Below are 14,350 nucleotides of genomic sequence, written 5' to 3'. Positions count from 1 at the left end.
AAAATTGAAAAATAATTGAAAATAGTACATAAAAAAGTAAATAGAAAATTACCGTGTGACGGCAGTCAGCGATGTTACCAGATGTTGTTCAATTTTGGCAAACTTCACGCCTCCATATCTCGGTAAGTATTGATGGTAAAAAATTTTTGTTTAGCCTATAATGTTTAAAAAAAAAAAAAGTATTTTTTCATTTAAGAAAACATAGTTGTTGTTTTTTTTTTTTTGAAATTTGGCCTACCCTGAGAAGGAGTCTCTGAGAAGACCTGTCGACCCTCAAAAGGTTAAAAAGAGATTGGACAAATATATGAGTGGGAGGGTCTGGGTTTGATTGGTGTCATTGGGTACGGGAGCTAATTCTTGGGTAGAGGCTGTTTTGATAAGGACCTGCCTTGTATGGGCCAGTAGACCTTCTGCAGTGTTCCTCCATTCTTATGTTCTTATCTGTTCCATTATTGGTGACCTTTGTTTCGTTAGAAAAGTTACTCCTTTCGCAGCATTAGCATACTTATTTCGCAGTGCAACTGCGAAAAACCCACAAAAAACAATGGAAAACAAGCGAAATGTTTGGATGTATGAGCAGAAGCTTCCTCACGCACCGAGAGATACAGCCAAACTGATGCGCAAGTGGCCCCGGGTGGCGGACGGATGCGTCTGAAACAGCTGATCACTGAAATAATGGCTGATCACCGGGAGCCTGAAACCCGGCCGATCACTGAGTTGGCTGATAACAGGAACGGCCAGTAATCGAGTGTCCACTGTGTTATCTTTATTACAATATACAGTACACTACTGTATAAACATTTAAAAATATATTAGAAATGTTATAAATGATGTAAAAGTGACATTAAAACAATATCAGAGATGATTGACACAAATCCACTACCATTATAGTATGCTCCTCACTCAGGGATGGAGTTCCATTCCTAAGATCACGTCAGTAAATGAATTTGTCGCTAAGTGAGGAGCATACTGTAATGGGTTTGTGTCAACCATCTTTGATATTGTTTTAATGTCACCTTTGCGCCATTTATAAAATTTCTGGTATATTTTTAAGTGTTTATGCAGTAGTGTACTGTATATTGTAATAAACAGAATAGAGGAAATCAGCTCTAATATTTAATATTTATGTATGCATATTGGTCAGAGAGCCCGTTGTAAATCCGAGTTGTCAGTAAGCGAGTACACCTCTAAGTGAGGAGAGGCTGTATGTTAAACATAAAAATAAAAAAAAAACAGAAAAAGAATCATATATTAGCATCAGTAATTGTAAAACGTAAACATCACTGGCACTTTAACACCACTATTGCTGATTAGTGATCATTTTTCACTAACTTGAACGCATTATAAAATTGTAAGTTTTTATCAGATTTCACTCATTTTAGTCTCGTTTGATTCAGAAAAACAAACTATCGATCTGTAAGAAAATTTTTTTGTCTTTTTTTTCAAAATCTTCTCCACACACAGGAATTTTTTTCCAGGGTCTCTAGCAGTTACAAGGTTAACAAAAGAAGGCACAATACTGTGACTGGAATGATACACAAATAACCCGCACATAGAAGAGAGGGGCTTACGACGACATTTTGGTCTGACTTGGACCATTTACAAAGTCACACTAACGAGAAGTAGAGCAGGACGGTTATATATAGGCAGGAAGTGGTGGTGGCAGCGGCAGAAGAAGAAGAAGAAGGGGTGGAAGGAAGTAGTGGTGGGGAAGAAAGGAGGAGGAGCCAGTCAAATACTAAGAAAGGGGAGCCCTGCAAGGGAGCTAGGTGCCCAGAGAGAGAGAGCAAGAACACAGAGGTGGGGGGGGGGAATAATAAAATAAATAATGAAGGAACAGAAACACAAGGCAGAAGAAAGAAAAACAACCCAGAAGAGAAAAGGAAAGAGGAAAGGGTAAGAAGGAGAAGAAAAAGGAAGAATCAGGTTAAGTCACGGGTGTTCCGAAGTTTGGAGCATTTTACAATGTAGTGGGAGAGGAAGGCATCTACAGAGACAAAGCCAGGACTAAGATTCATACAAGGAAAGTTGTGTATTAGGGAGGATTCAACCAGACAGTGACTGTTGGAAGTAGGGAGGACAGTTTTAGCAGAAGACCAGTCAATAGGATGGCTGTGATCTCTGACGTGACAGAAAAGAGCATTGTTAGTGTCGGCAAGCCTACACTATTTTTGTGCTCCCTAAGTCTGTCAGAAAGAGATCGGCCAGTTTCTCCAAAGTATTGAAGAGGACAGGAGGAGCAAGAAATAGAGTAGACACCAGGAACATCTGTAGAGGGAGGAGAGGTATGAATGAGATTAGTGCGAAGAGTGTTAGTCTGGCGGAAAGTAAGCTTGATGTCAAAGGAACGGAGAGAATTGTTGAGATTAGAGACTGGAAATGTAGGGAAGGCAGAGGGCAGAAGAGTTCCCAGGAGTAGAGAGTTTGGGAGAGAAGAAATTACGTTTAGCACATGAGAGGGCAGAGTCTATGAAATGGGAAGGGTAGCCAAGACGAGAAAACGAATTATGAAGAGTGGAAATTTCTGCTGGAAGGAATTGAGGATCACAGATGTGGAGGGCACAGAGAAAGAGGGAGATAAGAACACTTTTCCTGACAGGGAAAGCATGATAGGAAAAGTAGTGAATGTACATGCCACTGTGCATAGATTTGTGGTAAACGGAAAAGGAAAAACCTGGATCTGAGCGGTGGACATGGACATCAAGGAAAGGAAGCAAGGAATTAGATTCCCATTCAGCTTTAAATTTAATGGAAGGGGCAAAATTATTAAGAGCTTCAAGAAAAGGCTGGAAGAGACTAGAGTCATGAGGCCACAGAGCAAAGATGTCATCTACATAGCAAAGCCAGAGTGAAGGGTGCACATCGATGGTAGGAAGAAGAACAGTCTCGAAGTATTCCATGTAAAGATTAGCAAGGACAGGAGAGAGAGGAGAGCCCATAGCGACACCGAAGGTTTGAGAATAATATTTTCTTTGGAAGGAAAAGGAATTAGAGTCCACACAGAGGCAGATAAGATCAAGACAGACATCAGTAGGTATAGAGAGATGAAGAAACCCTTCATGGGCCTTCTCTCTAAGAAAATCAAGGACATCATCAAGAGGGACATTGGTGAAGAAGGACTCAACGTCAAGACTAAGCATCTTACAGGTCGGGAGAGAGGAAACCTGTTCAGTGAAGTCTTGAGAGTGACGGAGGTGGGCAGGAGAGAAAGTACCAAGAAAGGGAGTGAGGGCTTTGGCCAGCCAAGAAGCAAGAGAATAAGAGACAGAACCTCTAGAGGATATGATAGGACATAGAGGAATATCAGGTTTATGAGTTTTGGGAAGGCCATAGAAATAGGGAAGAGAGGGGCAGATAACATGAAACCGTTGAACAAGGTCGAAGTCAGGAGGACAGAGGTCGGAGAGAGTCCTTAGTTTCTTGTTGAAAGTTCTCTTGATGTGATCAAGAGGGTTGGAAATGAGAGGATGTAGGTACATGAGTCAGAAAGCCTGCTCTACTTCTCATTAGTGTGACTTTGTAAATGGTCCAAGTCGGACCGAAACATCGTCGTAAGCTCCTTTCTTCTATGTGCGGGTTATTTGTGTATTATTACAAGGTTAATTGGGCATTTCCTTCCTATTTGCCAGTTAGACCAATGTTTTGCTGATATTTTTATTTAATTTTCTTTACTCACCCATATTACTATTTTAATAAATTTTGTGGCAATTTTCAGACAATTTTTTCATCATTATCTAATGAGATAGCCTTGTATTAAAATAATATTGGTTTACTTTACACAGGTAAAACCATACCACTGCCAAGAGGTCATGCTCATTTGGCTGTATTTATGGATGATAAGGACTATAATTTTACCCACCGTATCAATAAACTGTCCTTCGGTGACCCGGCACCTGGCATTGTACATCCACTGGAGGGCGATGAACAACTTGCTACCAAGAGTATGTTTTTCTTTATAAGATATTCTCAGTTGTGTTTATATGTATGTGTGTGTGTGTGTGTGTATTCATGTAAATGTGTGTGCAAATGTACATTAAACCCTCAATATACAGTGGACCCCCGCATAACGCTATTAATCCGTTCCTGAGAGCTCAATGTTATGCGAAATTATCGTTATGTGAATTAATTTTCCCCATAAGAAATAATGGAAATCAAATTAATCCGTGCAAGACACCCAAAAGTATGAAAAAAAAAAATTTTACCACATGAAATATTAATTTTAATACACACAAACTTAAGAAAACATGCACAGTTACATGACACTTACCTTTATTGAAGATGTGGTGATGACTGATGGGATGGGAGGAGAGGAGACTGGATGGTTTTAGTGTTTAGAAGGGGAATCCCCTTCCATTAGGACTTGAGGTGTCAAGTCCTTTTCCGGGGTTGCTTCCCTTCTTCTTTTAATGCCACTAGGACCAGCTTGAGAGTCACTGGACTTCTGTTGCACAACATATCTGTCCATAGTGGCCTGTACCTCTCGTTCCTTTATGACTTTCCTAAAGTGTTTCACAACAGTGTCACTGTAATAGTCACCAGTACGGCTTGCAATAGCTGTCTGAGGGTGATTTTCATCCATAAAGGTTTGCACTTCAAGCCACTTTGCACAGATTTCCTTTATCTTTGAAGTAGGCAACTTCTTCAATTTCTCTCTCCCCTCCTCCGAAGCAATTTCCTCAGGTGTGGCCTCTTGCTGTTGAAGTTGATCTAGCAGCTCATCAGTGGTTAGTTCTTCATTGTCCTCCTCCACCAACTCTTCCACATCCTCCCCACTAACCTCCAACCCCAAGGACTTCCCCAATGCCACAATTGATTCCTCAACTGGCATAGGATTCTCAAGGTTAGCCTCAATTCCTTCAAAATCCCTTTGGTCTACACATTCTGGCCACAGTTTCTTCCAAGCAGAGTTCAAGGTCCTCTTAGTCACTTCCTCCCAAGCCTTACCTATAAGGTTTACACAATTGAGGATATTAAAGTGCTCTCTCCAAAACTCTCTTAGAGTCAATTGAGTTTCTGAGGTCACTACAAAGCATTTTTCAAACAGAGCTTTTGTGTACAGTTTTTTGAAGTTTGCAATAACCTGCTGGTCCATGGGCTGCAGGAGAGGAGTGGTATTAGGAGGCAAAAACTTGACCTTAATGAAGCTCATGTCCCCTCAAAGTCACTCTGCCAAATCTGTAGGATGACCAGGGGCATTGTCTAACACCAGGAGGCACTTAAGGTCTAATTTCTTTTCAGTTAGGTAATTTTTCACAGTGGGGGCAAATGCTTGGTGTAACCAGTCATAGAAAAAGTCCCTAGTGACCCATGCCTTATTGTTTGCCCTCCACAGCACACACAAATTAGCCTTGAGAATATTCTTTTGCCTGAACTCTCTGGGAGTTTCAGAGTGATACACTAATAAAGGCTTCACTTTGCAATCACCACTAGCATTGGCACACATGAGAAGAGTAAGCCTGTCTTTCATAGGCTTATGTCCTGGGAGTGCCTTTTCCTCCTGAGTAATGTAGGTCCTGCTTGGCATTTTCTTCCAAAACAGGCCTGTTTTGTCACAATTAAACACTTGTTCAGGTTTCAGTCCTTCACTGTCTATGTACTCCTTGAATTCCTGCACATATTTTTCAGCTGCTTTGTGGTCCGAACTGGCAGCCTCACCATGCCTTATCACACTATGTATGCCACTACGCCTCTTAAATCTCTCAAACCAACCTTTGCTGGCCTTAAATTCACTCGCATCACAACTAGTTGCAGGCATTTTTCTAATTAAATCCTCGTGCAACTTCCTAGCCTTTTCACTTATGATCGCTTGAGAGATGCTATCGCCTGTTATCTGTTTTTTGTTTATCCACACCAATAACAGTCTCTCAACATCTTCTATAACTTGCGATCTCTGTTTCAAAAGCACAGTTAAACCTTTGGCAAGAACAGCTTCCTTGATTGCCGTTCTCTTGGACACAATAGTAGCGATGGTTGATTGAGGTTTACTGTACAACCTGGCCAGCTCGGAGACACGCACTCCACTTTCATACTTAGCAATGATCTCTTTCTTCATGTCCATAGTAATTCTCACCCTTTTTCCTGTAGGGTTGGTACTAGAAGCTTTCTTGGGGCCCATGGTCACTTATTTTTCAGGTGAAATCACTATAAAAAAGCTGTAATAATACGAAATGTTCTGATTGTATGCTTGAATGTTAACTCGGAGGCTGGCGTTTAAACAATGCCACTGGCAGAACAAGTGAGGCTGGCTCAGGCCGCATGGACGCGTCTCAGACGAATCGCGTTGAGCGAATTTTTTAGTGCTATGAGAGGCAAAATTTTAGAGATACAATGTATCGCTATGCGGATTTAATGCTATGTGATGCCAACATTATGCGGGGGTCCACTGTAGTAGACTTTTAAATTATAAGCAGAATTCTTTATTGCAGTATATCTGTAAATTGTGTTCAGTACTGTATTAGCTGTAGAGTGCATTAGTGCACTTTTTTATTATTTTTTAACAATTCTAATATATCATTATATCAAGGGCTTGTTGTATGTATATTTATGACTGTGTGTGTGTGTTTGTATTTGTATGTGTGTGTGTTTGTATTTGTATGTGTGTGTGTTTGTATTTGTATGTGTGTGTGTTTGTATATATATGATCATCCCCTGCATAAAGAACATCTGCAGAATGTAATTTTAAATAAAAAAAAATCAGATCTTTCCCACATTTAACCACCATCTATGCTTGTATAACAACCTTATGCCAGACAGCTACCATGTTATGGATGTGTGCCCGCACACACACGCTTCCATGACAAATCATCCTATTTTGCTCCCTCTCTAAATGCCCGAATTGCCTCAGCAACCCTTCATCAGTTCTCTGAACCATACTTCTAGTAACCTTGCACATAATCTCCATATTCTGAAGTCTCTGCATAATGCACACCACACATTGCCCTCATTTAACACAAATGCTTTACATCCACTTAACAGTGTTGGTACCACTGTACTCTGGTACATTCCCCTTTTTTGACTCAATAGATAACTTTTTCCTAGGTAGTAGGTTGCTAGACAGCAACCGCCCAGGGAGGTACTACTGCCAAGTGAGTGTGAAACAGAAGCCTGTAATTGTTTTACATGATGGTTGGATTGCTGGTGTCTTTTTTCTGTCTCATAAACATGCAAGGTTTCAAGTATGTCTTGCTGCTTCTACTTACATTTAGGTCACTTTACACATGCAAGTACAAGCATACATGTATATATACACCCTTTTGTGTTTTCTTCTATTTTCTTACTAGTTCTTGTTCTTATTAATTTCCTCTTATCTCCATTGGAAAGTGGAACAGAATTCTTCCTCCATAAGCCATGCATGTCATAAGAGGCAACTGAAATGCCGGGAGCATGGGGCTAGTAACCTCTTCTCCTGTATATATTACTAAATTTAAAAAGAGAAACTTTTGTTTTTCTTCTGAGACCACCCTGCCTCAATGGGATACGGTCAGTGCATTAAAAGAAAGAAAGATAACTTTTTTCCACAGATGCCTCAAAGCTCCACCCACTTTTTTTTTTTTCAATTATTCTATAGTTCACTTTATCCTTTATTAACCCATCCACCAACAGGTCCACTGTAAATTCATAAAAACTATTTGCCTCCGCTCACCCCTGTCTAACATGCCCAATTTCTTCCACCAACCTTTGCAACTTCTCTTCAAAGTTTCCTTAAATAAAGTGTCATCAGCAGAGACAAAGGTGACAATTCCAATGTTTGTATTTAATTTGTTATATTTTAATCCAACACCTTTCTTAACCTATAAACTGTCCAAACGTTGATCTACGTTTTCACTGCTAGCACTCCAAATATTTTGAATTTTTTTTTTTAATAAAGGCGGCAATTTTCTTTGTGTAATAAGTCCCCAAAAAATTTTTAGGGTCAGTACTTACTGAGATATAAGGCCGCAAAGTTGGCGCTGGACACTCACCTGATGGCAACATGAAGCCCTGCCGCTTTCAGAAATGTTGCCACAATACCTTTTTTCCTTGTTATTTTTTTAATTTACATTATTTTTATGTTCTGATAATTACAATTTATAGTAATTCTTGTGACTTTATAGCCAATCTTTGTTCTGACACCAGTATTAGGTACGGAAATAGTAATCACACAGTAACAAGCACACTGACAGGTGAACATGTTCATCTGCCTTGCTCACATACTATTGTCTAGAAATATATATAAATTATTTACAGTAGGGCCCCACTTATACGGCAGGTTAGGTTTCAGGCTACCGCCGTAAAGCGGAAATAGCCGTAAAGTGGAACATCCTTTTTATCCCCCTTATAAATGCATACAAATACTAGATAACAAGTTTACACTAACATATATTAAGTTAGCAATAGAACTAGGCATCAGAAAACAATAACAAAGTACAATACACACATAGTGCACTCATTACTTACCTTATAATATTTATAGTCTTAATATAGGGTGAGTCAAGTAGTAGTATTTATTGTAAGAAATCAAGTGTGGTATGTATGGTAGTCAGCCGGGCTACCATACCAGGCCACCCCACCTAAACATAATATTCTGTTACATTTAACCCTTTGACTGTTTCAGGCCCCTCTCTGAAACTGTCATTCTATGTCACTCAATTTTTGAAAAAAAAAATTATTTTTTCTTATGAAATGATAGAGAATCTTTTCCCGATGGTAATGACACCAAAAGTTCGAAATTTGGTCGAAAACTCGTGGAATTATGCTCCCGCGAAGTTAGCGGTCTCGGCGGCATATGCGTATCGGCGATTTCGCCGACTTTGAGCCCTATTTTCAGCCAATTCCATTGTTCCAGTTGACCAAACTCATAGCTATTTCTTTAGAACTCCATTTTATCTATCACCTGAGTACAAGAAACCTCCCATTTACTTATTTGGACTACCCAATATGGTGGTCAGAAATTGGCAATTTGGCCAATTTCACACAAACTAAAAAAGATGCCAATTTCAAAATAGGGTCCAGAATAAACAAGGTAGACATTCGTGGTACTAAAATAACATATGCTCTGTTCATTAGTCACATCTCTAGGCCCCTCTTATATTATTATTGCTTTCTATTTTGATTTTTTATTCATACAAAAAAATACAAAATTTACTGTTATGCAAACTACTGCATTACTGTAAAAATGGTATAAATAATATCAGTGCACTAGTGAAAGAATATTAGACTCCCCAGTTGACGTGTATTGGACGTGTGGTGTGATTTATTTACTCCTGAACATTGGTAAAAGTCGAACATTTCCGCTACTTTGAGCTCAGTTTCAAGGTCGTTTTCATTGTCAAAGTAATGAAAATCATCTCTATTTCTGTAATATGTTTTCCATTTTATCACCTAAGACCATGAAAAAGCAAATACAACGATAAATCCTATACGAAAATACACTTCAAAATCGGCGTTTTATTCCCAAAAAATGATCAGAGTTTTTTTTTTGTCATTACGCAATGTGTGCTGCAGGATTTTTTTTATGTGGTGCACACTGACCACACAGACCCATTCTCTCACATGTGGGCCTACCAGCTTTCTCCCGCTTGATTTGAAGCCACTAGAATTATTGAGTATATATACGTCAGAAACATTGGCTCGTAAGACGTATTTATACGTCGAAAACAGTCAAAGGGTTAAGCATCCCAGAGCAATAAAATGCATATACAGTTTACTCATTACTTACCTTAAAATATTTGCAGTCTTAATCTAGGGTGAGATGAATAGTATTTATTATAAGAAATCAAGTGTGGTATGTATGGTAGTCAGCCAGGCTACCATACCAGGCCATTCCACCCACACATACTATTCTATGATATTTAAGCATCCTAGAGCAATAAAATGCATATACAGTTCACTCATTACTTACCTTAAAATATTTGTAGTCTTAATGTAGGGTCAGGGGTGAGTAAACGAGATAAAATGAATAAATGAGAGAGAGAGAATGGGTACATGAGGGAGGGCAGGCGCAGAGTTATGTAAACAAACCAGGCAAACATAAGTTTTGTAAACAAAGTGTACACGTCTGGTTTGTGTACAAGTTACATTGTGTACAAGTTGTCTCTACATTGATACGGTAGAATAAATAAAGAAGAACACTCCCATTCTCATGTAACACCAATTTTAGAAGAAATGACACTGTGAGTGAAGGCAATGGAAATAAGTCACTCTGACTTTTTTGGGTTATCCTAGGTTCTCTACACATATGCTGTTATGTATGATAATCTGTGTAATTGTATTTATGTATACCTGAATAAACTTACATACATACGAAAAGAATAATTTTCTGCAGTTACCCCCAGTAACACATTTTCTCTTATGTTAGACTAGAGAAAATGGTATTCTTGCCATCACTTGTACAAGTTATCTGGCTACAGCATCTCTTATTTATGTTTATTTATTCTAGTGTGGGGTGTATTTATCATCTTTATATGTTATGTATCGAGTTTATTATATAATTTTGAAAAAAATATCATGGATGGATTAATGAAAATGTGTATATTAACGTAATATACGACATTTAATGAGACTTGGTGATTATTATTATCATTTCTAATATGGCGTCATTTGTGCAAGTCGTCTGGCTACCGTTTCTCATATTTATGTTTATTTATTCTACTGTGGGGTGTATTTATCATCTTTATATGTTTTGCATCGTGTTTATTATATAATTTTGAAAAAATATAGATAGATTAATGAAAATGTGTATATTAACGGAATATACGACATGTAAATGAGACTTGGTGATTATTATTATCATTACTAATATGATGTCTCGAGATATAAGACACTTTTACTGATCTTAATGTGTACCTGCATGCCAGCACAGTATGTAAGTTTATTTAGGTACAGGTATACATAAGTATAATTATCAGAGTATATATAAAATATGAAATAACTTTTAAAAACACTTGAAATTTTGGAGTTTCCAGACATAATGGAGAGACTTAGTGCTTACGGATCTCACAGAGAATGTAAACAAACCAGGTGGGGCTCGGTGACTGTATTAGAAAGTCAGGTGGGGGAGCCGTATAGCGAGTTTTGGTCATAATTTGAAATGACCGTATTAGTGGAACACCGTAAAGCAGGGCCCTACTGTATATGTCCCAGAAATTTTTTTAGAAGTACATGTGTATATGAAGGAGGGAGGAGGATATGGAGAGAAAAAGGGAGGTTAAGAGAGTGGTGAAGGAATGTAAAAATAGAGCAAAGAGAGTGAGTGAGATGTTATGAACAAATTTTGTTGAAAATAAGAAAAAGTTTTGGAGCAAGATCAATAATTTGAGAAAGCCTTGGGAACAAATGGATTTGATAGTTAAAAATAGGAGAGGAAAGTCATTAAATGGAGAATTAGAGGTATCGGGAAGATGGAGGGAACATCTTGAGAAATTGTTAAATATTGATGAAGGTAAGGAAGTTGTGATTTTGTATATAGGGAAAGGAATAATAACATCTTGTAAGAGTGAGGAAGAGCCAGTTGTAAGTGTGGGGGAAGTGCGCAAGGCAGTAGGTAGAATGAAAGGGGGTAAAGCAGCTGGGATTGATGGGATAAAGATAGAAATGTTAAAAGCAGGTGGGGATATAGTTTTGGAGTGGTTAGTGCTTCTTTTTAATAAATATGTAGAAGAGTGCAAAAATTATAGGGGGATAAGTCTGTTGAGTATACCTGGCAAAGTGTATGGTAGAGTTATTATTGAAAGAATTAAGAGTAAGACGGAGAATAGGATAGCAGATGAGCAAGGAGGCTTTAGGAAAGGTAGGGGGTGTGTGGACCAGGTGTTTACAGTGAAACATATAAGTGAACAGTATTTAGATAAGGCTAAAGAGGTCTTTGTGGCATTTATGGATTTGGAAAAGGCGTATGACAGGGTGGATAGGGGGGCAATGTGGCAGATGTTGCAGGTGTGTGGTGTAGGAGGTAGGTTACTGAAAGCAGTGAAGAGTTTTTACGAGGATAGTGAGGCTCAAGTTAGAGTATGTAGGAAAGAGGGAAATTATTTCCCAGTAAAAGTAGGCCTTAGACAAGGATGTGTGATGTCACCGTGGCTGTTTAATATATTTATAGATGGGGTTGTAAGAGGTTGGGGTTGGCAAGAGGCGTGGAGTTAAAAGATAAAGAATCACACATAAAGTGGGAGTTGTCACAGTTGCTCTTTGCTGATGACACTGTGCTCTTGGGAGATTCTGAAGAGAAGTTGCAGAGATTGGTGGATGAATTTGGTAGGGTGTGCAAAAGAAGAAAATTGAAAGTGAATACAGGAAAGAGTAAGGTTATGAGGATAACAAAAAGATTAGGTGATGAAAGATTGGATATCAGATTGGAGGGAGAGAGTATGGAGGAGGTGAATGTATTCAGATATTTGGGAGTGGACGTGTCAGCGGATGGGTCTATGAAAGATGAGGTGAATCATAGAATTGATGAGGGAAAAAGAGTGAGTGGTGCACTTAGGAGTCTGTGGAGACAAAGAACTTTGTCCTAGGAGGCAAAGAGGGGAATGTATGAGAGTATAGTTTTACCAACGCTCTTATATGGGTGTGAAGCATGGGTGATGAATGTTGCAGCGAGGAGAAGGCTGGAGGCAGTGGAGATGTCATGTCTGAGGGCAATGTGTGGTGTGAATATAATGCAGAGAATTCGTAGTTTGGAAGTTAGGAGGAGGTGCGGGATTACCAAAACTGTTGTCCAGAGGGCTGAGGAAGGGTTGTTGAGGTGGTTCGGACATGTAGAGAGAATGGAGCGAAACAGAATAACTTCAAGAGTGTATCAGTCTGTAGTGGAAGGAAGGCGGGGTAGGGGTCGGCCTAGGAAAGGTTGGAGGGAGGGGGTAAAGGAGGTTTTGTGTGCGAGGGGCTTGGACTTCCAGCAGGTATGCATGAGCGTGTTTGATAGGAGTGAATGGAGACAAATGGTTTTTAATACTTGACGTGCTGTTGGAGTGTGAGCAAAGTAACATTTATGAAGGGGTTCAGGGAAACCGGTAGGCCGGACTTGAGTCCTGGAGATGGGAAGTACAGTGCCTGCACTCTGAAGGAGGGGTGTTAATGTTGCAGTTTAAAAACTGTAGTGTAAAGCACCCTTCTGGCAAGACAGTGATGGAGTGAATGATGGTGAAAGTTTTTCTTTTTCGGGCCACCCTGCCTTGGTGGGAATCGGCCAGTGTGATAAAAAAAAAAAAAAAAAATGTAGAAGAGGATAAAGTACCTTGGGATTGGCAGGGAGCATGCATAGTTCCTTTGTATAAAGGCAAAGGGGACAGAAGATAGTGTAAAAATTATAGGGGAATAAGTGTGTTGAGTATACCTGGTAAAGTGTATGGTAGGGTTATTATTGAAAGAATTAAGAGTAAGACAGAGAGCAGATGAGCAAGGAAGCTTTAGGAAGGGTAGGGGTGTGTAGACAAGTGTTTACAGTGAAACATATAAGTGAACAGTACAGTGGACCCCCACCTTACAATATTAATCCGTTCCTGAGAGCTCATCGTATGCCGAAATTATCATAATTTGAATTAATTTTCCCCATAAGAAATAATGGAAATCAAATTAATTCGTGCAAGACACCAAAAAGTATGAAAAAAAAATTTTTTTACCGCATGAAATATAAATTTTAATACACACAAACTGACACTTAGCTTTATTGAAGATCTGGTGATGATTGATGGGATGGGAGGAGGGGATAGTGTGGAAGTTGTTAATGTTTAGAAGGGGAATCCCCTTCCATTAGGACTTTAGGTAGCACGTCCTTTTCCGGGGTTACTTCCCTTCTTCTTTTAATGCCACTAGGACCAGCTGACCATGGTGCAGCAACAGCTGACTTTGTTGCAGCAGCAGCTGATCGTGGTGCAGCAACAGATGACGGTGGTGTAGCAGCAGCTGACTGTGGTGCAGCAGCAGCTCACTGTAGTGCAGCAACAGCTGACTGTAGTGCAGCAACAGATGACGGTGGTGTAGCAGCAGCTGACCGTGGTGCAACAGCAGCTCACTCTGGTGCAGCAACAGCTGACCATGGTGCAGCAACAGATGATGGTGGTGTAGCAGCAGCTGACTGTGGTGCAACAGCAGCTCACTGTGGTTCAGCAACAGCTGACTGGTGCAGCAACAGCTGACTGTGGTGCAGCAACAGCTGACGGTGGTGTAGCAACAGCTGACCGTGGTGCAGCAGCAGCTGACCGTGGTGCAGCTGCAGCTGACCGTGGTGCAACAGCAGCTGACCATGGTTCAGCAACAGCTGACTGGTGCAGCAACAGCTGACCGTGGTGTAGCAACAGCTGTCTGTGGTGCAGCAACAGCTGACGGTGGTGCAGCAGCAGCTGATTGTGGTACGATAGTACATATTTCTCAC

The 14,350-nt window shown here is 39.8% G+C and overlaps 1 protein-coding gene across 2 annotated transcripts in view; it reads left to right on the top strand.

The window, feature by feature from the left end:
• LOC128702902 (endoplasmic reticulum-Golgi intermediate compartment protein 2) overlaps window positions 1-14,350 on the top strand; it is a 286,545-nt gene that overhangs the window by 179,902 nt on the left and 92,293 nt on the right. For both annotated transcript variants that reach the window (XM_070102635.1, XM_070102636.1), the window contains exon 6: window positions 3,783-3,941. In XM_070102635.1, coding sequence (XP_069958736.1) covers window positions 3,783-3,941 — 159 coding nt within the window. The remainder of the gene's footprint in view (window positions 1-3,782; window positions 3,942-14,350) is intronic.

The sequence above is a fragment of the Cherax quadricarinatus genome, chromosome 82 (assembly GCF_038502225.1).
Source record: "Cherax quadricarinatus isolate ZL_2023a chromosome 82, ASM3850222v1, whole genome shotgun sequence".
Lineage (NCBI taxonomy): Eukaryota > Metazoa > Arthropoda > Malacostraca > Decapoda > Parastacidae > Cherax > Cherax quadricarinatus.
The sequence above is the reverse complement of the archived record's forward strand: the minus strand, read 5'-3'. Positions and strand labels throughout refer to the sequence as shown.